At 43.6% G+C, this 24359-nt stretch overlaps 1 protein-coding gene across 2 annotated transcripts in view; it reads left to right on the forward strand.

Annotated features, from left to right (window-relative positions):
- dtnbp1b (dystrobrevin binding protein 1b) overlaps nt 1–24359 on the forward strand; it is a 49440-nt gene that overhangs the window by 21074 nt on the left and 4007 nt on the right. For both annotated transcript variants that reach the window (XM_077196466.1, XM_077196468.1), the window contains exon 2: nt 22119–22271. In XM_077196466.1, the coding sequence (XP_077052581.1) occupies nt 22119–22271 (153 nt within the window). The remainder of the gene's footprint in view (nt 1–22118; nt 22272–24359) is intronic.

The raw sequence follows: 24359 nt of genomic DNA on the forward strand, positions 1-24359 counted from the left end.
AAATATCTAAGGAATTAGACACTAAACCAAAAGTATATCAGATGTCAATTTAAAATATACCATGGTGTTTACAAGATAATTCAAAGAATAGCAAGGGATTACCATGATCAGTGTCCAAAAGTCTTACACTTACAGTTTTTGAAATTGTTATCTTTGAACCAGGTCATTTTATCTAAAAAAAGAAAAAACTGACTTACATTTTGTGGGTGTAAATGGTTACATCCTATGGTGGCCGAGAGAGCTTAACGCACTGCAACTGAAGAAAACAGATGCAAATAGATAAAAACATATGGCAGCACATATGGAGCAAATACTCACAAAACAACCAAAAACAGAAATGTGCTGCAAAACGTACAAAACAGCCAAATACAGAAACACACTGCAAATAGTCACAATGCACATACAATCAGGATTATAAAAACAAACAATAAAACTCACCTTTGAGGTCATTGACAACACCACTGACGAGTAGCCTAGACATTGAACAATAAGCATTTCCCAGCCAGGTTCGTCACTTATTGGGTTCCTCTTCAAACATTTCCATTGTGGTCTGTGCTATTTACAGCTCGTTTCTGTATTTGGTTGTGTTGTGAGTATTTGTAGCGCGTTTCTGTATTTGGTTGTTTTGTGAGTATTTGCAACACGTTTCTGTATTTGGTTGTGTTGTGAGTATTTACAGCACGTTTCTGTATTTGGTTGTGTTGTGAGTTTTTACAGCGCATTTCTGTATTTGGTTGCGTTGTGAGTATTTACAGTACCTTTTTTGTATTTGGTTGCATTGTGCGTATTTGCAGCACATGTTTTGTCAAACTGATAAAAAGGTTTTCTTAATTTGCTGGTGTTTTTTCTATTTGCGTGTTATCTTAAATTGCACCACGCTGAGCTTTTTACTATTTGCAGTGCATTTTTTTTATTATTATTATTGAAAGGAGTAAAGCAATATACAGTGAAACCATGAAAGTTACATTTTCCCTCCTTCTAATTTTAACTATAATAACCCCCCTCACCCCCAAAACATCCCTAGGCAGCTTAAATACAACATAATAACATAGCGTCTGGTTAGAAAGTCAAAATACAACCATTATGCCACTAACCCTTTTCAAGGCATGTACCCATGCATACAAACCAAAACAAAAGTAATGATGATAAAAATATCACTATTACAGTATAAATGCATAAACAAAAGAGAGAGAAGAAAAAAATTATAATAATGATAATTTTGCCATTCTGTGAGACAAACTACATTGAGGTCAAAGCAGCAAATACAATGACACAACAAGAAGTAAAGAGAGAGATACATGGAAAATAGGTTAACTGGGTAATTCTTCCAGATTTTTAAAATATGACAAAATAGGTTCCCATTTCAAATAAAATCTGTCCACAGATCCCTTTAATGTAAATTTCATCTTTTTTAATTTTAAAAAGAACATCACATCTTCTAGCCAAACTGTTGCAGATGGAGGGGTAGGGGATTTCCAACTTAACAAGATTCTTCTGCGGGCCAATAAAGAAGTATGTGCAATGATGTCCCTCTGGGTTGCAGTTAAGGTAATTGTTATAGTGTCACTGGGAGATCCAAAAAAAGCTATTGAGGAACAAGGCCGCAATGTCACCCCAAGAGCCTCACTGATAGTCTTAAAAACCAATTCCCAGTAACTATTTAGAGAGGAGCAAGACCAGAATGTATGTGTCAGACTGGCTGGAGAGAAAGAGCATCTATCACAGGCTGCATCTAACCCAGGATATATTCTCGCTAACCATTCCTTGCTCAAGTGAACCCTGTGAAGCACTTTAAATTGAATGAGCCCTAACCTAAGACAGGATGATGATCAGTGGACCCTTTTACATGCCTCCCTCCAAAAAGCCTCAAACAACATTATGCCCAGTTCACCTTCCCATTTGGATTTAATTTTATCCAGATTACCCTTTCAAAGACATGAGCTGGGGAATATAATATGGAAATCAATCCTTTATTATTAAAATTGAGAGTAAGACTATCTAAGGGCGAGGTAGGAGGAAAATCAGGGAAAGGTGGAAATTTGTTCTTAAAAAAATTACGAATCTGAAGGTATCTAAAAAAATGGCTTAGTCAAGTCAGCTTTATTTATATAGCGCTTTTACAATACAAATTCTTTCAAAGCAGCTTTACAGAGATAACAGGAAAGTAAAGTTGTAATAGTATTGTTAAATTCAAAATTAAATGTTAAATTTCCCCAACTAAGCAAGCCAAAAGCTAATGGCGAATGAAGGCTAAAAAAAAAAAAAAAAGTAGGATGTCAAACAGTCTGCAGAGGTTCTCGAAACTGTTAAATAAACCCTCAGCAAATAATTATTTGATGCATATTAGACCAGAAGTTACCCACTGTCTAAATGATGAGTCTGTTGTAGAGGGAGGGAATAAATGATTTTTGTAAATAGGACCCAAAACTGATGCTGATGTAAATTTTATAGTGACAGTGAAACTGATTAAAGATCCTAAGAGTAGAAAGTACCACTGAGTTGGATGTGAATCGAGAAGCTTTCAAAGGTAGGATACACTAAAGCAGGGAGAGAGGAAGCGTGACATGTTTGTGCTTCGATTAAACACCAATTTGTTTCTGGGCAATGAAGCCAAAATAATATTTTCTGAATATTTGATGCCCAGTAATAATGAGTGAAACTTGGGAGGCCTAAACCTGCAGCGCATTTCTGTATTTGGTTGCATTGTGAGTATTTGCTGCACACATGTTGTCAAACTGATGACAAGGTTTTCTTAATTTGCTGGTGTTTTTTCTATTTGCATGTGTTTTCTTCAGCTGCAGTGCATTGAGCTCTCTCAGCCACCCATCGACATTAGTCCGGAAATATTTGAAAACAGCATTTTCATTTCAAAACCCTCTCCATCCACACTAGCGTTTTTTTAAAACGTGCTCGCCCACGGTGAATCTGAAAACTTATATGCATAAAAAAAGCTCACTGAGACCATACAGAACAATTTACTCACACCATTTCTTGCATATTTTATTAGTAAAATATCCCAACACTTACTGATGTGTAGAGGTCGCATTCAAAATCGTCATTTGATCTAAAACAAAACTGTCAACATGTTTTGCTGAAGGACAGCAATTGATAGTTAAAATGCGGTCATCTATGCAGAATAATGTGATATGTAAAATGTTTTTTATCTTTGAAACTCTATCAAAGTGAATAGCAGGCACAACAATGGCAGTCAACCATAGATATATATGGGTACAATCTGTGTCACATGACATTTAATGCGTCATTTTAGAATACCATTTCACAGTCCACACACTATACAACGCAAAAAAATGTGCTTCCAAATGTATACATTTGGGAAAGTGTCTTCGGAAACCTCAGTTTTTGCTGGACAAAAATGCTGTCTCAGTGTGGACAAAGGACCAAAATGTAGAGAAAAAGATTAAAATTCATCAGATTACTGGGGATGTAGCCCATAACTGACCCATATTCAACAGTATTGCTCAATCACAATCCCATATGCTCTTCAAGATCGCAGTATCCTTTCCAAGACATTAAACTCCCACTGAATGTTACTCTGGTGTTCAAAAGAAGCCAGCTGAAGCTTCTGAAAGCACAAGTCAGTGATCTTCATGTGAGCGTCCAGCCATTTGTGCAGCACCGTTTTAACAAACTCATGAGGATATGATGAAGTGGGCGAGCTCAGGGGCAGCTCGTGGCTGATGTTTTGTTGTTTGCTCGTTGCTTGGTTACCTGTTGAACATCATGCAGTGTCATTCCCTGTGTCTCTCTCCTACTCAAACCTACAGAATGCTCTTCAACAGCCTTGAAAGCAATCAAAAGAAAAACATAATCTAAAGTCATGGCAACAGATGCACCTGTAGAACGTAATGCTGTTACAAAGTCAATTCGTATTTTTGGAGATTTCAGTTCAACTTGCTTATTTGTCTTTCTTACATTTTGTTTTAGCTTTTCATAGCACTGCCCTTAATGACACATCATTAATGATAATGGTACATCATTTGAATTGTCCGCTAATCATGGGTAATACAAATTTCAAATGTAAATGGGGTCAAAATTAAAATTGAAACAATAGCGAACACTGACAAGAATCACATGAAAGGACCTTAAACTTCCTAATGCCTTTAAAAACTGCTGATACTTTCTGCATTCCTGGGTCAGTTTTATGAGCTTACAAGCCATAACTTTTAACTAAAACGATACTCGGTTACTAACGTAACCTCGGTTCTCTCTAGAGAGGGAACGAGTATTGCGTAAGTTTAGCTTACGCTACGGGAAAGATTCATCTTCTCGAGATACTGAAGCCAAAAAATTATCCTTAATTTTGTATTCCTTGTCAACGCAGTGCAGCAGCTAGCAGACCTAGAGCAGGCCATCTCGCGTGCTCATTGGCTGCCCTGCGGGCAACTGCTGCAGCCTACCAGTGAGCCCGGCGTGACGTCACGCCCAATGAAGGGCGCTCGCGCCTTCATAGCGTCACAGCCCGCCAGAATGGGCGTGGCTTAGCGTATAACACTAGGGCCTGTAGGCTGACTTCCCTGGTTTTCGTCGACTGAAGCGAAGTCGCTCGTGGCGCGAGCACGGCCGGTTACGCAATACTCGTTCCCTCTCTAGAGAGAACCGAGTTTACGTTAGTAACCGAGTATCGTTCTCTTACGAGAGGTTCTCTCGTATTGCGTAAGTTTAGCTTACGCTACGGGAACACTTTGTCAACGCCGTGCGCGCCAAACATCCACATGAGACCCCGAGCTTTCAGGGGAACCCCATAAGTGGAAAAAATAAGGTGGCCAGCCACGCGGGCCATCACTTGTACATAAGCACACATAGGGAATACAGAGCAGCGCGCCGGTCTGTATAGGCACATGGCACATACCCTACTTAATGCAGCTCAACCAGGAGAGCTGAGTCATGTGAGAGTGATCTTAGCAGGAGATCTGGGCAGAATACACCTCTCCTTCAGACTGACAACAGTTTAGCCTGCAAGGCAGGAACTTCTAGGTTATAAAACCTGACAAAGGTAGACGGGGAGCTCCAGCCCGCCGCTACACATATGTCATGGATAGAAATTCCACTGGACCATGCCCACGAAGAGGCCACGCCTCTCGTGGAATGAGCCCTGATGCCCAGAGGGCATTGCAGACCTTTTGACGCGTAAGCGGCCGCTATAGCGTCTACTATCCATCTGGACAGGCTCTGTTTCGAGGAGGCGAGACCCTTGGCGCGCCCCCCAAACGAAACAAAAAAGCTGTTCCGAACGCCTGAAGGAGGCGGAGCGCGTAATGTAAAACCTCAGCGCTCTGACAGGGCAGAGGAGATTCACATCACCTTCGCTGTCAGATGCTGGGAGAGCTGACAACGAAATAAATTGCGCTCTGAATGGAGTGCCCATCACTTTAGGGACATAGCCATGTCTAGGTCTGAGGATGACTTTAGAGTCATTCGGTCCGAACTCAAGACACGACGCGCTGACAGACAGCACATGCATGTCCCCTACACGTTTTACTGACGACAGTGCAATCAGAAAGACGGTTTTCAGTGATAGATATTTCAACCCCACGGTGTCTAGTGGTTCAAATGGAAAAGCTTTCAGGGCCTCGGGGACCAATGAAAGATCCCACATGGGAACCGACGGGGGGCGCGGTGGATTCATCCTTCTAGCTCCTCTAAGGAAGCGGATGGCCAACTCGTGTCTTCCCAATGACTGGCCGTGCGTCGATTCTGCGAACGCTGCCACGGCCGCCACGTATACATTGAGCGTAGATGGGGACCTTCCCTTATCCAACAGCTCTTGTAGGAAGGTGAGCAGATGTGCCACCCCGCATGTCCGCGGGTCCAGACCTCTGTCGGTGCACCATCCAGAGAAAACCGGCCATTTAGACGCGTAGAGCCTTCACGTGGAAGGGGCTCTAGACTGCGTGATCGTGTTCATCACTCCTTCTGGCAGGGCAACGAGTACCCGTTGCTTCAACCATGCATGCAGAGACCAGCGCTCTGGATTGGGATGCCAGATCGTGCCGCGAGCCTGAGAGAGGAGATCTGCCCTCACTGGATTCGGCCACGGAGCTGTATGTGACAGCCCTGCTAGTTCCGGGAACCAAATCTGATTCTCCCAACGCGGGGCTATGAGGAGCACCGAGTGGCGCGTTTCCCTGATTCTCTTGATCACCTGTGGCAACAGAGAGACCGGAGGGAAAGCATATAGCGAGAGGCTGGGCCAAACCTGGGCCAGCGCGTCCTCGTCCTTCGAACAGACCGTCGGGCATTGAGCGTTGTCTTTTGACACAAATAGGTCGACTTAAGCTCTGCCGAATAGGCGCCACAGTTTCTGGACCGTTTGGGGTGCAGGGACCATTCCCCTGGGGGAACATTGTCCCTGGACAGTTTGTCTGGGCCGTCGTTCAAATGGCCAGGCATATGCACCGCCCTCAGCGAGCGCAGGTGCATCTGAGACCAAATAAGAAGGCGTTCCGTCAGATTGCAGAGATTTCTGGATCTGACACCGCCCTGACGGTTTACATAGGATACCACAGACATGTTGTCCGAGCGGACAAGAACATGCTGGTCCTGTATGAACGGGAGGAAGCACTTCAGCGCGTTCTCGACCGCTATCATTTCCAGACAGTTTATGTGAAAACCCTTCTCCTGGTCTGACCACTGGCCAAAGGCCGGTCTGCCCTCGAACAGTGCGCCCCAACCCGAGTTGGACGCGTCTGTCGAGATGACTTTACGATAAGAGATGGTTCCCATCATTACTCCCTGCTGGTACCAGTCGGCCACTAACCAGGGCTGCAGAGCTGCGATGCAGGCCTGAGTCACTCTGATTTTCTGGCCGCCAGACACCCGGCGGGACACGCGAGCATTCAACCAGCGTTGGAGCGGGTGCATGCGCAGTAGGCCCAGCTGGAGCACCGCTGCAGCTGATGCCATACATCCCAACATCCTTTGAAATGTTTTCAAAGGGAGAAAGCTGCCCTTCTGGAAAGATGCGGCTAGGTGGTGAACACGGCGCGCGCGCTGTGTCGATAAACGAGCCATCATGGTCACCGAGTCCAGTGCTATTCCTAAAAAGGAAATTGACTGGCTGGGCAGTAATGAGCTCTTGGTCCAGTTGACCGTGAGACCCAAGCTTTCCAGATGACTGAGAAGCACTGTTCTGTGAGATAGCAGTTCTGTCTCTGACTGTGCCAATATCAGCCAATCGTCCAGATAGTTCATTATTCGCAGCCCCTGACTTCTCAGGGGGGCGAGCGCCGCGTCCATGCACTTTTGCTTCCGGACGGTGTAATGATATACCTGACCATCGAAGGCGAATCTCAAAAATTGCCTGTGACGTGGTACTATCTGAATCTGAAAATAGGCATCCTTCAGATCTAGAGAAATAAACCAGTCCCTCGGGCGAACGTGCGCGAGGATTTTCCTGGTCGTAAGCATTTTGAACGGTCTTTTCGCAAGCACTTAGTTCAAATGTCTCAGATCTGATAGGTCTGAAGGCTCCGTCCTTCTTGGGTACGAGAAAATATCGGCTGTAAAAGCCTGACTCGCTCAGAGAAGGCGGTACCTTTTCTATAGCCCCTTTGCACAGCAGCTTTGCTATTTCTGCGTGAAGTAGGTGTGCTACTTCCGCATTCACTATCGTCGCGGTCCGGGCTTGAAAACGCGGGGGACGGCGAATGAATTGAAGTGTATAGCCCTGCTTTATTGTGCTCAACACCCATTCTGAAATCCCTGGGATAGTTTCCCACGCAGCTATGTGAGCCGCTAGGGGGCGAATGGCCTCCGGGTTCAGACCGCCGCCATTTGCGGGCTTGTGAAACTGAACCGGAGCCGAAAGCGCGGTGCGCGCGCTCTCGGTTCTGGGCAATGGCTGCTTGCTGAAAAGCCGAAACCGGCTGATTTATGTGAGATGTCCCAATCATAAGGGATGGGGAACAGTCTTTTGTCATTTTTTTTTTTTTTTGACGCGCAAGCAGCGCTCCGGGCGGGAAAGCTTCCTGTAAGCGTGAGCGCGTGTGCGCGGGCACGAGACTTACAAGTGTATTTGATGCCCCGATCATAATGGATGGGGAGCGTTTTATTACTGCCCTGCGTTTTGTGATAACACTTAAACGCGCGGGCGGAGCCCGGGGGGAGGTTAGTGTTTAGCAAGCGTGAACGCACTCAGGCGGGCACGAGACTTACATTCATAACCTGCTTTCTTTTGTGAAACTGACCCGGAGCCGAAAGCGCGGCGCGCGCACTCTCGGTTCTGGGCAATGGCTGCTCGCTGAAAGCCGAGACCGGCTGATTTATATGAGATGACCCAATCATAAGGGATGGGGAACATTCTTTTCTTTTTTTTTCACTTTTTGACGCGCGAGCAGCGCTCCGGGCTGAAAAGCTTCCTGTAAGCGTGAGCGCGTGTGCGCGGGCACTAGACTTACAAGTGTATTTGACGCCCCGATCATAATAGGTGCTCTAGGTCTGCTAGCTGCTGCACTGCGTTGACAAGGAATACAAAATTAAGGATAATTTTTTGGCTTCAGTATCTCGAGAAGATGAATCTTTCCCGTGGCGTAAGCTAAACTTACGCAATACGAGAGAACCTCTCGTAAGAGAACCATATTGAAAATAATCAATAACTTCTCATTAATGAGTGAATGTGCATGGATGTGCAAGTTTTGGATGGATTTACTAACACTATATTCAGTGTTATTACTAAATATAGAAATTCTGTGACATTTCAAATTTTACAGCAAAACCAGTAAATCAATATTTTTTTCCCCTCAAGATCTTTGTGGTATTCAACGTTATTTTACAAATGCTGTCACTTGAGCTTAACCTGTATTGAAGCCAAACTGTTTCTTTAATGGTTGCGCTCATATGATTTTGCAGTGTAAAAGCAGTGATTACAGTAGGAGGCCTTCTGAAAAGTGTAACAGCCAGTAATTCTGAGGGTAGGGAAGCTGTCATCCTAAATGTAAGCAAAGGATTTGTCTGGTTCTTCCTCTTCCTGTTCCTCTTCACCAGCCTGATACCCACTGGCTTTGGGGCGGGCATCATGGGTCCATTACACATTAAGACATAACATGCTCACCGCTTGTATAGCTCTGACAGAATAGTGAAGTAATAGTCTGAGGCAGTCCTTTGATCCTGGGCGGAGGCGTTTACAACTGTTCAGCATGGATAAAGCATTCTCTCAGACTGGCACATTAAATAACACTGATCGAAGCTCTAGGCTGTTAAATTTTTATACCCGGTTTAACTGAGACTTGGTTAAGATGTCAAAAGATGACTTTAAAGTGCCGTTTTTTTTTAATTAACCCTACTAAAGCATAGACGAGATGTTACAGTTTTCTGGTGATGCAGGCAATTGCACTTGATATGTTGTGAGACTTTGGTGAGTTATTTGGCTGATGTAAAAGTCTATGATAATCAATCATATTGATTAATGGTTTCATTAATTGACTGCTGAGAACTTAGTGACTGGCTGGAAGATTGACTGGCTGGAAGAGTGAATGAAAAATTATGAATGGGCTACCAATTCACTGATGTTAACAATCTGAATCTCATTATAAAGTGCTACCGACAGACAGACAGACGATAGACATTTCCAACTGCTAGAAGTTGCAGGTTTATTGACCACATTACAGTTATTACTATCTATCTATCTATCTATCTATCTATCTATCTATCTATCTATCTATCTATCTATCTATCTATCTATCTATCTATCTATCTATCTATCTATCTATCTATCTAGATTAATCGATGGATGGATGATAGATAGATAGATAGATAGATAGATAGATAGTAATAACTGTAATGTGGTCAATAAACCTGCAACTTCTAGCTGTGTAGTGTAAATGGTGTGCTATGAGTGGACAGCAATAGTGTTTTTGTGTTCTTTGAGGGATGAGGGAAGTCAAGCTCTTTCTCCAAACAAAAGCTGAGGTTTCTTGATGTAAATGAATATGACCTATTTATCAGCACTAGATAGAGAGTGGTCCAGACAGGAGCAGTGTGACTCAGTCCACTATGCTTCACACTCCTACAATCCTACAGTGAAGTGTGCTGGCATGCAGGAATGCTGGGACACAACAGCAGACACATCAGGCTAAATGAACAATGGCAAGATGGAAAAATGCAGCCTGTGGACTTCCTTGTGTATGTGTGTGTTTGTGTTTTGTGTGTGTGTGTGTGTGTGTGTGTGTGTGTGTGTGTGTGTGTGTGTGTGTGTGTGTGTGTGTGTGTGTGTGTGTGTGTGTGTGTGTGTGTGTGTGTGTGTGTGTGTGTGTGTGTCCAATAAAATCCAAAGTTTTGTAGGAATTTCATTGGTAAATATCTCCCACTCTCCCTATGAGAGAGGGGGGAAATGAGCCCTGTAAGATTCACTGCTGACTCCAAATGTAACGTGGTTTATTGATGTGTGAAGGAATCCAGTCACGATATGTCCGTATACTAGGCAGACGCTGACAGGAAATCAGTACCGGGCTGAAGCTCACCTGGGAACACTTCAATCAAACTCTCTCTGCATAGACTTCATTTATTAAACATCTTCTATCTCTGTCTGGAACCATTAAGAATGACAAGAGTAACAGCAGCAGTTAAATCCTGAAGAACATGCTGAGCACTTTTACTATTTTCATGAGCAAATAAAATCAGTTCTCTTACGAGAGATTCTCTCGTATTGCGTAAGTTTAGCTTACGCTACGGGAAAGATTCATCTTCTCGAGATATTGAAGCCAAAATATTATCCTTAATTTTGTATTCATTGTCAACGCAGTGCAGCACCTAGCAGACCTAGAGCGCCCACGCCTTCATAGCGTCACAGCCCGCCAGAATGGGCGTGGCTTAGCGTATAAACATAGGGGCTGTAGGCTGACTTCCCTGATTTTTCGTCTCTTCAGCAAGCTCTTCCCATCGCTGGATCTGAGATAAGCCACCGCCGCCGTCGAACAGCGAACAGCCAGCTTAGGACAGCGCTGAGGAAGCCGGCCGTCTTCGCCACCTTCAGCCATCCGTGCGAGCTACGCTATCCGGCGACGTATCCTTTACCTTGCTAAAACCTATTCTAAAAGAGCAGCGAGTGTCTTTTTTAAGACGCCTCGCACTTCCGGGGTTGCAAGCTCTGTGAAGCGCTTCCGCTGTCGACCCTGCGGGCTCGACTCGAAGCCTTCAACACCCCCCGCCCCTCCTCACCGACGCGATATTTCACGTAAATCAGCCGGTTTCAGCGAGCAGCCATTGCCCAGAATCTAGAGTGCGCGCGCCGCGCTTTCGGCTCCGGGTCAGTTTCACAAAAGAAAGCAGGTTATGAATGTAAGTCTCATGCCCCCCAGAGTGCGTTCACGCGCGCCGCGCTTTCGGCTCCAGGTCAGTTTCACAAAAGAAAGCAGGTTATGAATGTAAGTCTCGTGCCCGCCAGAGTGCGTTCACGCTTACTGACACTAACCTCCCCCCGGGCTCCGCCCGCGCGTTTAAGTGTTATCACAAAACGCAGGGCATTAATAAAACGCTCCCCATCCATTATGATCGGGGCATCAAATACACTTGTAAGTCTCGTGCCTGCGCACACGCGCTCACGCTTACAGGAAGCTTTTCCGCCCGGAGCGCTGCTCGCGCGTCAAAAGTGACAAAAGAATGTTCCCCATCCCTTATGATTGGGACATCTCACATAAATCAGCCGGTTTCGGCTTTTCAGTGAGCAGCCATTGCCCAGAACCGAGAGCGCGCGCGCCGCGCTTTCGGCTCCGGCTCAGTTTCACAAGCACGCAAATGGCGGCAATCTGAACCCGGATGCCATTCGCCCCCTAGCGGCTCACATAGCTGTGTGGGAAACAATCCCAGGGATTTCAGAACGGGTGCTGAGCACAATAAAGCAGGGCTATACACTTCAATTCATTCGCCGTCCCCCGCGCTTTCAAGCCCAGACAGCGATGATAGTGAATGCAGAAGTAGCGCACCTACTTCACGCAGAAATAGCAAAGCTGCTGTTCAAAGGGGCGATAGAAAAGGTGCCGCCTTCTCTGAGCGAGTCAGGCTTTTACAGCCGATATTTTTATCGTACCCAAGAAGGACGGAGCCTTCAGACCTATCCTAGATCTGAGACATTTGAACAAAGTGCTTGCGGAAAGGCCGTTCGTTCGCCCGAGGGACTGGTTTATTTCTCTAGATCTGAAGGATGCCTATTTTCAGATTCAGCTAATACCCCGTCACAGGCAATTGTTGAGATTCGCCTTCGACCGTCAGGTATATCAATACACCATCCTGCCGTTCGGTCTGTCCCTAGCACCCCGTACATTTTCGAAGTGCATGGACGCGGCGCTTGCCCCCCTGAGAAGTCAGGGGCTGCGAATAATGAACTATCTGGACGATTGGCTGATCTTGGCACAGTCAGAGACAGAACTGCTGTCTCACAGAACAGTGCTTCTCAGTCACCTGGAAAGCTTGGGTCTCACGGTCAACTGGACCAAGAGCTCATTACTGGCCAGCCAGTCAATTTCCTTTTTAGGAATAGAACTGGACTCGGTGACCATGACGGCTCGTTTATCGACACAGCGCGCGCATCTTTCCAGAAGGGCAGCTTTCTCCCTTTGAAAACATTTCAAAGGATGTTGGGCTGTATGGCATCAGGTGCAGCGGTGCTTCAGCTGGGCCTACTGCGCATGCGCCCGCTCCAATGCTGGTCGGCCAGAAAATCAGAGTGACTCAGACCTGCATAGCGGCTCTGCAGCCCTGGTTAGTAGCCGACTGGTACCAGCAGGGAGTGATGATGGGAACCATCTCTTATCGGAAAGTCATTTCGACAGATGCGTCCATCTCAGGTTGGGGCGGGCTGTTCGAGGGCAGACCGGTCTTCGGCCAGTAGTCAGACCAAGAGAAGTGTTTTCACATAAACTGTTTGGAGATGATATCGGTCGAGAACGTGCTGAAGCGCTTCCTCCCGTTCATACAGGACCAACATGTTCTTGTCCGTTCGGACAACATGTCTGTAGTATCCTATGTAAACTGTCAGGGCGGTGTCAGATCCAGAAATCTCTGCAATCTGACGGAACGCCTCCTTATTTGGTCTCAGATGCACCTGCGCTCGCTGAGGGCCGCACATGTGCCTGGCCATTTGAACGACAGCCCAGACAAACTGCCAGGGACAATGTTCCCCCAGGGAAATGGTCCCTGCACCCCCAAACGGTCCAGAAGCTGTGGCACCTATTCGGCAGAGCGGAAGTTGACCTATTTGCGTCAAAACACAACGCTCAATGCCCGACGGTCTGTTCGAAGGACGGGGACGCGCTGGCCCAGGTTGGCCCAGCCTCCCGCTATATGCTTTCCCTCCGGTCTCTCTGTTACCACAGGGGATCAAGAGAATCAGGGAAACACGCCACTCGGTGCTCCTCATAGCCCCGCGTTGGGAGAATCAGACTGGTTCCCGGAACTAGCACGGCTGTCACATACAGCTCCGTGGCCGATTCCGGTGAGGGAAGATCTCCTCTCTCAGGCTCGCGGCACGATCTGGCATCCCCATCCAGAGCGCTGGTCTCTGCACGCATGGTTGATCAACGGGTACTCGTTGCCCTGCCAGAAGGAGTGATGAACACGATCACGCAGTCTAGAGCTCCTTCCATGAGAAGGCTCTACGCGTTTAAATGGTCGGTGTTGGATGGTGCACCGACAGAGGTCTGGACCCATGGACATGCGGGGTGGCGCATCTGCTCACCTTCCTACAAGAGCTGTTGGATAAGGGGAGGTCCCCATCCGCGCTCAAAGTATACGTGGCGGCAATGGCAGCGTTCGCAGAATCAACGCACGGCCAGTCACTGGGAAGACATGAGTTGGTCATCCGCTTCCTTAGAGGAGCTAGAAGGATGAACCCGCCGTGCCCCCCGTCAGTTCCTATGTGGGATCTTCAATTGGTCCTCGAGGCCCTGAAAGCCTTTCCATTTGAACCACTAGACTCCATGGGGTTGAAATATCTATCATTGAAAACCGTCTTTCTGAGTGCACTGTCGTCAGTAAAACGTGTGGGGTCTGTTAGCGCGTTGTGTCTTGAGTTCGGGCCGAATGACTCTAAAGTAATCCTCAGACCAAGACATGGCTATGTTCCTAAAGTGATAGGCACTCCATTCAGAGCGCAAGTTATTTCGCTGTCAGCTCTGCCAGCATCTGACAGCAAAAGTGATGTGAATCTCCTCTGCCTTGTCAGGGTGCTGAGATTTTACATTACGCGCTCCGCCTCCTTCAGGCGTTCAGAACAGCTTTTTTGTTTCGTTTGGTGGGCGCACCAAGGGTCTCGCCTCCTCGAAACAGAGCCTGTCCAGATGGATAGTGGACGCTATAGCGGCTGCTTACGCGTCAAAAAGTCTGCAATGCCCTCTGGGCATCAGGGTTCATTCCACGAGAGGCGTTGCCTCGTCGTGGGCATGGTGCAGTGGGATTTATATCCATGACATATGTGTAGCGGCGGGCTGGAGCTCCCCGTCTACCTTTGTCAGGTTTTATAACCTAGAAGTTCCTGCCTTGCAGGCTAAACTGTTGTCAGTGTGAAGGAGAGGTGTATTCTGCCCAGATCATCCTGCTCAGATCACTCTCACGTGACTCAGCTCTCCTGGTTGAGCTGCACTAGTAGGGTATGTGCCATGTGCCTATACAGACTGGCGCGCCGCTCTGTATTCCCTATGTGTGCTTATGTACAAGTGATGTACAAGCTTATGTACAAGCTTATGTACACCTTATTTTTCCACTTATGGGGTTCCCCTGAAAGTTTGGGGTCTCATCGTGGATGCTTGGTGCGCACGGCGTTGACAAAGTGTTCCCGTAGCGTAAGCTAAACTTACGCAATACAGGGGAACCTCTCGTAAGAGAACGATACTCAGTTACTAACGTAACCTCGGTTCTCTCTAGAGAGAGAACGAGTATTGCGTAACCGGCCGTGCTCGCGCCACGAGCGACTTCGCTTCAGTCGACGAAAAACCAGAGAAGTCAGCCTACGTTTATACGCTAAGCCACGCCCATTCTGGCGGGCTGTGACGCTTTGAAGGTGTGGGCGCCCTTCATTGGGCCTGACGTCACGCGGGGTTACTGGTAGGCTGCAGCAGTTGCCCGCAGGGCAGCCAATGAGCACGCGAGATGGCCTGCTCTAGGTCTGCTAGCTGCTGCACCGCGTTGACAATGAAATACAAAATTAAGGATAATTGTTTTTGGCTTCAATATCTTGAGAAGATGAATCTTTCCCGTATCGTAAGCTAAACTTACGCAATACTCGTTCCCTCTCTAGAGAGAACCGAGGTTACGTTAGTAACCGAGTATTGTTTTGTCTTATCATTTTCTCTGACATCCATATTTCAGCAATTAGTATCACTAACACCATTTAATACTATTTAATAGCCTCATTTTGTTATCAGAACAGTTGTATCACCTAACCCTTTTTGACTTTTTTTTGACTAAATGTAAAAAATCTACATTTATTTTATTACAGAAAATGTATGTAGACATTTAAGTTGTATGTGTGAATATTTTTTAATGTATTTATTTATGTTGCTATATGTTTATGTTGATTATATTTATTATGCAATCAGATTCATCACTGTTCACTATTTACTGATAAAAAGTCGTCCTAACCCTGAAATCCTAGAATCATCTCTGGTCCTGCATTGTATTATGCAACATTAGAACCCTCATATAGTTTTATTCATTTGCAATTATCAAATGTAGCAGTGCAAAAAGATTTTTCACAGTAGGTTTGCTTTGCTTTCATTTCTCTCTCTTGAACAGCCACACTTTCTCCCTCGCTCTACCTTATCAGCGTCAATCCTTGCCACTTCACACTTAAAACCCCTCACGTATTATACAAAATGGCTTGCGATCTTACAACAAGCCATTACAGAGCTCTGAATGAGGCTACATTAGATGGAGCATGGCGTAGTAAGAGACGCAGGTGTTGCCACACAAAGACTGAGACGTGAACTAAAGCTGGTGTGAATGAGTCTTTACAACAGCCCATATGGCAAACCAAGCACAACGTCTTCCACTCAATAGTGCTCACTCCGCTTGCAGCATGAGTCTGTTGTTTCTACATCCCTACAATCTGTCATTGCAATTACACACAAATGAAGCCATTACAAGAACACAAACCAAGATAGATGGAGTGTGTGTAGGGGTATCTGCGGGCAATCGTTCATGTGCTCATTGGGGAATGACGCAGTCAATAAGTGGATCCAATTAATCGGCATTAAACAGAGCCAGATGAGTGCCATCAGAGTGATGCCTATTAAGCATCCTTTGCTCTCTATCTCCCTTTCTCTGGGGAACATCTCATTACAGTCTTTAGGTCAACACCTGCTCGTTCATTCCTGCGTCTCACCTCTAGGTCTTTCAACAAATTTCTTCTCTTTATATGGAAAGAAAATACAAATGTCTGGCCACAAGCCTTAGTACACAGAGAAACTTCATGGTCTCAGATAAGGCCTAAACACAAGAGCATCCTGCGAACTCTGGCACTGGTGAGAAGTTTGCTTGAATTTGCTGATAATTAAACATCATTTTCTGAACAGTTGAGCATTCACAGCCCTGGTGAGAAAGAAGTGCACTTAATTGTATTGAATATGCATTTGTGAACTACAAACCTTACAAGTATATTTTAAAAAAAAGAGGTACATAATATTATATTAAAAGTGTACTTAAAGAGAGTACGCTTTCATGACTAGGTATCTTAACACATTAAAGTACTTTTTAAAAAGCATATTTGTAATAATATCAAATGAAACGTTTTACTTTAAACTACATTTTAAATCATCGTTTAAAAGAAATACACTATTCTGATGTGTTCAGCTATTTTGAACTATTGTCCGTTGGTGTGGATAATATGCAGCTATATGTAGTTAGGGGCCAAGCACCGAAGGTGCGGAGGTACCTATTGTATCTGTTCCCGTTCTTATTATTCTTCCGCTCTTGGAGTCTATGGCAGCCCATAGAACCGATTGCGGGAAAGTTGTTTTGGTTTGACATTCTGATAGAGGACAGTCCCAACATTAAATACACCAATTTTGGTGTTTCTAAGTCATTCCCTCTAGCGCCACCACCTGTCCAAATTTTCACTCTTATTTTGCTAATAACTTCTGAACCGTAAGGCCAATCAACAAAGTTATTTTTTCCTCTGATTCCTGAGCTCATGACGATTCGATTGCACCCCATTACGTCATTTTCCGTCATAAAAATATGGCCGCCATCTTGAATTTTCTCAAAAAGCTACTTTTTCGAACTCGTCCTAGACAGTTTGTCCGATTTGCACGAACATTGAACCAGATCATCTTCAGGCAGTGCTGACAAAAATTATTAAAATCAAATTGAATCGTCAAATCATTTTTGATAAACACTCGAACAAATTTTACGTAGCGCTTGCAAAAACAGTCGTAAGGCTGTATCTTTGCAATGCTTTAGCGTAAACTTGGTCCATGTCATCACAAGCATGACCTGAGGCTACATGATGCGTTTCGGCGCAGCGCCACCTACTGGTCCGGAGATACAGAAAATGGCTATTTTTGCTTATAACTTCTGAAAGGTTTGTCCAAAAATCATAAAAGTGGTCTCGTTAGATTCAGGGCATCATGATGAGTCGAGCGGTATCCAATTTTCCCAGATCAGCCATTTTGGCTGTCGGCCATTTTGAATTATGTGCTAAAATGCTGTATTTTCTGAACGCATGAACGAATTGTTACGAAACTCGGTATGGGTCATCAGTAAATTTCCCTGAAGGAGCCTGAGAAGTTTCGAAACAGCGACACCTAGTGGTAAATGTTATTTTTCAAATGCTTATAACTCTGGGTGTGGTTGACTTATTTTCACGGGAGTCATCTCGTTAGGTTCCTGAATCCTTGCCGAGTCCACAGATACCAAACATGCTAGGTTTTGCCTTACGTTTTGTGTAGCGTTGTGATTTAGCGCTTAAAAAACATTTGCCGATATCTTCGAAACCGTTAGTCCGATCGAGACGAAACCCACGTCAGAAGATTGCAATCATAGCTGGTTAATTACATGCAAAATGCCCAAATGCCAACAAAATTGATAGTACGGGGTAGTAAAATTCAATCAAAGTCACCTGTCAGTTATTTTTGACGTGTTTTTTCATATAAATGTCTTTAACTCCGAAGCGAATTGAGATATTTTCACCAAATTTGACACACATGTATGGGCTCATTCCGAGGACACAGGAAAAAAATTTGAGATTTTGCCTCTTGGTGGCGCTATAATAGAACAAAACATGAAATTCCCATTGACTTCAATACAGTTTTGTGATGTAAAATGCTATACTTAACAAATGCATTGCTGTAACATTATGAAACTCAGAATTTGCCACCAGCACCATCCCCTGAAGGTACTCAAAAAATTGAGACAGCACCACCTGTTGGTCAAAAGTTAAAATTATATTTCCAAAAATGCTAATAAGTTTTGAAAAAATATGCCTATTGTAATGACATTAGTCTTAATAGATTCCTTGGGTCATGCCGAGAACATAGATACCAAGTTTGACGCATTTGGACAAACTTCCTGTCCGCCATCTTTATTTACTTTCAAAACCTTCTTTTTCGAACTTCTCCTAGACCATTCTTCTGTTTTTCACCAAAATCGAATCATATCATCTGCAGACCATGCCGACTAAAAGTTATGGATTTCCTGACGATAGACGAAACCGTTTTCGTATACCGCAGCAGCAAAATTGAGGCATGCTGGCAAAATGACTATTAAGTCTTTATCTCTGCAATGCCTTCACATTTTGACACCAAACTTTGTATGTGTCATTGTCACCTCACTCTGACCACATCACATCAATTTCATAACTGCGCCACCTATTTGTCGAAAGTGATAAACCATTAAATCATCTTAAAAGTTACTGTATATATAATTTTTCAGCCATTTTGCCAAATTCTCTTAAAATGTCTTTAATTGCTCCTTGCTGCAGTTGGTCTGCCACTCCCACCCATGATGGCATCTGTTGCCGCTTCTTGCGCTTGGCCCCGGTAATGGCTGCTTGCAGCTAAATTTATCATTATAGTTGTTACATAGTGTACATAGTGTATAGTTATACAATCATTTTTATAGTTAGTTCTTAGCGTCCAATATTGAAATTCTTAATCGTCCCAATTGCTACGATTAGATTGGCTTTGAGAACAGGAAGTGACCTTGTTTATACCCTTCTGTGACTTAGACGAGTCCACTTGAACAATTGTTCTCAAGCATTAGGCAAAATAGGGTCTCAGGATGACAACATACACATAAAAATAAGAAGAACCAGAGTTCCCACTGTTTTGGAAAACCTTAATATGAGGTATAGCCTAATATTAAAACTTTGATTTCTTGACCTGAAAAAGTTATGTAAATTAAAGGTGCAGTATGTAATATTAACAGCTAGTGATTGAAATGGGTACTGCAGTCCAAATTCAAAATATTGGAGAGAATTGTTTCCCCCGCCCCCTCCTGCTCAGACTCGACCCTCACGCAGGTTGCCAGATTGAAGACACAACATGAAAGCGCTTAATTGACAATGTTAATTGACACAGTTAATTGACGAGTTACTGTAATTTATCCATGTTTTAATATGCCTCTGGTCATAGAGCTTTTTAGATGGATGCCAAGTTTTTTAGGTTGGATAGAATCTGCAATCTCTGATCCAGTTCATTTGCTGGCTTCCATGGCTGCAATATACGCTGTGTTTTCCGCCAACTGGCAACCCGGCATTTTGATTTATGCTTTAGCACAGTCACATTTTTTTTTTCATACAGCACCTTTAATAAACCTTCAAATGTCATGGGCATTTTTATAATGAATATAGATTTGAATTGTTATTCCAAGCTCTAAAATATTTCTCGCAGAAGCTGTTTGTATAGTATATTTATTATAAAATAAATAAAAACTTCTGGAATCCTGAAATGTAGTAATTTTCATTTTCTTTTAATTTTTTAAGCATTTTAGTAACTTTTTAAAATAAGTTTTGAAAACAAAACTAGGGCTATGGAGTCTTTGAATTTTATAGTGGACAATGAGGGGCGGAGTCAAAAAGGTTGAGAAGCACTGCAATAAAAGTTGAAGTATTCTCTAGCCCTGTATCATTAAAGGGTAACTGAACCCCTGGTCAGAGCCTGACTCCACGCACTGGCAATATTTGAAAAATGCTGGAAAAGTGGGCAGAGCCCAGTGGATGGGGTGTGTGCACCTGAGACGCATCTCTCTGTAGGCAAGGGCGTGGTTAGCTGGTACCCTCTGATGTCAGAGGGTACCACAACTTCCAATAGGAAAATTGAACTGCAGTAGCCACCGTTCAACCTGAAGCGGGCAGCACTCAGACGTTTTTACACCATATATTGTAGAATTAAAACACTTTAAACCAAAATGTCAGCCCAATAAAGGAGCTGTAGCTTTCCACATTCACTCAGCCCACAGAGAAGCTTAAAGAACCAGTGAAATTGATGGAACAACAACAGAATATGAGAAATTGAGACAAAGGATAAGAGAGATACAGATGCCTGGAATTTCTGGAATCTGGTAAATGAGGGATGGACAGAGGTCTCCTCTTCCCAAAAACACCAAACCAGCACAGTCATGAGATATTAATGAATATGTGGTTGATTCTTACAGTTCAGACTGAGGAAGTGCCACTACTATAACAACGATTAAATTGACCACTAAATGTCCATATTAAATATTTAAATCAATTTAAAAAAAAACACACGATTGATTCCACTAAATTAATTGTTTTAAAAATCCTATAAAATAAAAATGGGAATTTTGTGCCCTTAGTTTTTGTCTATTCGCTATATACTCTATACTCTAGAGTACTGTAAGTTGACAAACATCTCTTAGCAGACAATTTACAGTCTTTTTCTTATTGATGACTCAACTTGCAGTCACAGGTTTGTTCTTTTTGTTCTTACATCTTTTTGTTATTATTTATTGCATTTCTTTGTTATTTAAGGTACATTTAGTAGTTGTTTAGCTAGTTTTTCCATGTAGGCTACAACCGCAATGGTGTTAGACGCTGCACTGCCCTGGTGAACTGAGTTTTAGAGAACCGTCTACACAATAATTAATTCCCTTATCTATATCCAACAAAACAGATGCAGCTTGCGCATCACCTCTCAAGATCTTCTTGTCAAATCTTTCCACCAAACGTATGGTGTAGCGATGTGTAGGGTCGTTCTTTTTTATCCAGTCTTATCCAGGCTTCTAACTTTTTAACTTTTATTAACTTAAGTAGTACAGGTACTCATTCTCTCGTTGTCTCCACTGGTACGATAATATGCGTTTTCAATGTCTAATTTTTACATAACAGCAAAGTGTGAGGATTCTTTCTGACATTTAGTGAAACACTGCGGGTTATGTCATTTCACCATGGCAAAATACATTAAGGAGGCCGACGCATCGACCCTGTATAAAAATAAATAAACTTTTTTAGGAAACTATTATGAGTACAGTCTTCAACTCATATGAGTTTACACCATTCAGATACCTCTCCACAAAAACACCATGTTTCTTAATGTGTAAATCTATTTAAATTAGCCCCAAACTACTGTTTGCACCTTTAATAGGTCTATATATAAAATATTAATATAAAATGTTAATAAATAAAAAAAAAGCTATTCAGCTATTATTATAATCATTAGACCCGTCAGCAAGATTTACAGTAAATTCTATAGCACAGTCAAGGGGGCATATGATTGCCAGACCTAATTTTAGGAAATGTGGGCTAGTTATGTCCGGTCAGGAGAAAACCTCTTTACCTGTGAATATGCTGATCGTGATTCAGTTCAAGCTGAGCAGAGATCTGAAAATCACTGCTGGACAGCACTGACAACCCCCCGCTGTACTGTCCGGACCAGCATGCTCTTGGGAAAGCACACAGTGTACAGTTTGCATTTTCAGAATGTTGCCTCATGGTTGTAGCTCCAAAAAAAACAAAAAAACTTGTGATTTAATCTGAACCTTTATTTTTATATCCTTTGAAGCCATCTCTGATACCAGTTTGACACTTTTTATGACAGGGTTATGCGTTTAATGCAAGTCTTTTGAAATGCTAGATTACATCCCTAAACTCTTAATATCCTGCATTGTTGACTAACATTTATCACCTCTTTCTTCTTGTCCTCCAATCACAGCGGAGAAGGAGCATGCTCAGAGAGTCCCGGAGACGGAGCCTGTCCAGCCACAGGTAAAACTGAAGGACAGGCAAAAGTTCTTTGAAGAGGCTTTTCAGCAGGACATGGAACACTACCTGTCCACAGGATACCTACAGATTACGGAGAGAAGAGGTGAGCTATGCCCAAGTTCTCGCCTCAAACCTAAACCAGATCAAAATGTGCCAGACACTAATACAAGCAGATGCTGTTTAGCAAAATGCTCATGTACATATGCTCTATCCCTATGTACAATTTAACATACCTTTTTATTTCCCTGTGAAATGTCTCTTTAGATGATCTGGTACAAAAAACTTAGCTGTCATTATTACAAATAAGAGTGCCAGCTCCAAAGCACCCAACATATTCGATTGGGAAAGCTGTTCCCAGCCCTGAAGTGTTGCTTTCATCTTCCACCCGTTTAATTTGTCTAAAATGACTCAGGAGACACATGGTGCATGGTAATGTCCAAAAACAGCAGAAGGGAGTTGGAACAACAAGTCCAATGGGTAATGCTAATAATGGTAGATAAACTATACTGAAAAAGCAAATGGAAGGATAGAAAGGCGGGGATTTGTCCGACTTGAGACAGCGCTGACACTGTCACTGAGATGTATGCCATCAAAGTACCACCAAAATGATTTGAAAGTCTTGGACTGGTTCAGATGCTGCAGTTTCTCCAGAGTGGCCACACAAATATTGTGCAGATTTACTGATGACAACAATGACATTGGTTTTATGTTTATTCTGACACCTTCTGTTCTGCTGCTGCTCACAAATCTGCATTTTTATACCAGCAAAAACTGAATAAATAACTGATCAAAATAAAACTGATATAAATATAGACTCCACTTTTTTGGTATTGAAATCATACAGTTTGAAATCTTGACCTTCTTGTACATACAGGCAATGTATTATGCAGTAGATACCTACTGGATGAAATGTGATTCTGGTTTCTATATGTAAAATTCAAACATATGTTAACCTGACAAATTTTAGGTCTAATCCATTTTAATCCATTTTGTCTGTGATACAGTACACAAACACTGTGCAATCGTCACTATGGGAAACAGAAAGTGTTCGACTTCGGTTCAGTTTTCAACTCGTCACCGACTGCAAGAGGCAAATCTTTCCAGCAGAAGTTAAACACCTATTGAGAAATCAGGTCTAACATCAGACATTGGGTCATAAAGAAGGCGAGGCTACGATCAGCCATTTGGTCAATAAGAAGTCATGGCTAAGATCAACCAGCAGAATATTAAGAAGGCGGGGCTAGGATAGTTAATTAGGTCACTAACGAGGTGGGACTAGATCACTCAACCAGTAGATGACTTAGGGTACGTTTAAACGACAATGATATGCTTAAGTTTTTCATTTGAGTTTTCCGCATACAGATGACACCATTGTCAAAACGATGCCCTTTCACATGGATTAGAGAAAACAACTAAAAACCCTGTATTCTGCTGCCAGGCCATTAGATGGCGATGAAACACCATAGACTGAACATGTAAATTACGCATGTGCATGACATCATCGCCTTCAGAGATTAGTGTTTTTGTTTTTTACACAGAGATTGTTTTTGAAAACTTGCCGCTTGAAAGCAGATTACAAACGTTTGCGTTTTCAGGCCACCAAAACGTCATTGTCGTGTAAATGAACGACCAAAATGTATTCAAAGTTGTATGTTTTTAGTTGAAAACGTTGTCATGCAAACAGCCCCTCAAATGGCAGAGAGAAGATCTGCTATCGGGTCAAACAGAAGGCAAGGTTAGGACCAGCCAAGTGGGGTTATTAAAAAGAAGGGGCAAGGCTCAGCCAACGGATCAGAAAGAAGGCGGGGCTAGGATCGTCCAGTGGGTCATAAAAAAGGCAGGCTATAAATGGCCAGCAGGTAATTGAAAAGAGGGACTAGGATCAGCCAGTGTGTCATAAAGGATCATCCCTAGGCTCATAAAGAAAACGGGCTTGGATTGGGGTACACAACTCAATTCTTGGAGGGCCACAGCCCTGCAGAGTTTAGTTCCAAACCCTGCTCCAAAAGACAGACCTGAAGTTTTATAAATAAGCCTGAAAGGATATGATTAGCTGGATCAGGTGCGTTTAATTAGAGTTGAAGCTAAACCTCCAGGAACTGAGTTTTACACCCATAGGCTAGGATCAGCCAGTGGGTCATTAAGAAAGTGAGGTAAGGATCAGCCAGCTGGTCATTAAGAAGGCGGGGAT

This window comes from Siphateles boraxobius, unplaced genomic scaffold (assembly GCF_051911475.1).
Source record: "Siphateles boraxobius isolate OS27281-9 unplaced genomic scaffold, OSU_SipBor_1 35, whole genome shotgun sequence".
Classification (NCBI taxonomy): Eukaryota; Metazoa; Chordata; class Actinopteri; order Cypriniformes; family Leuciscidae; genus Siphateles; species Siphateles boraxobius.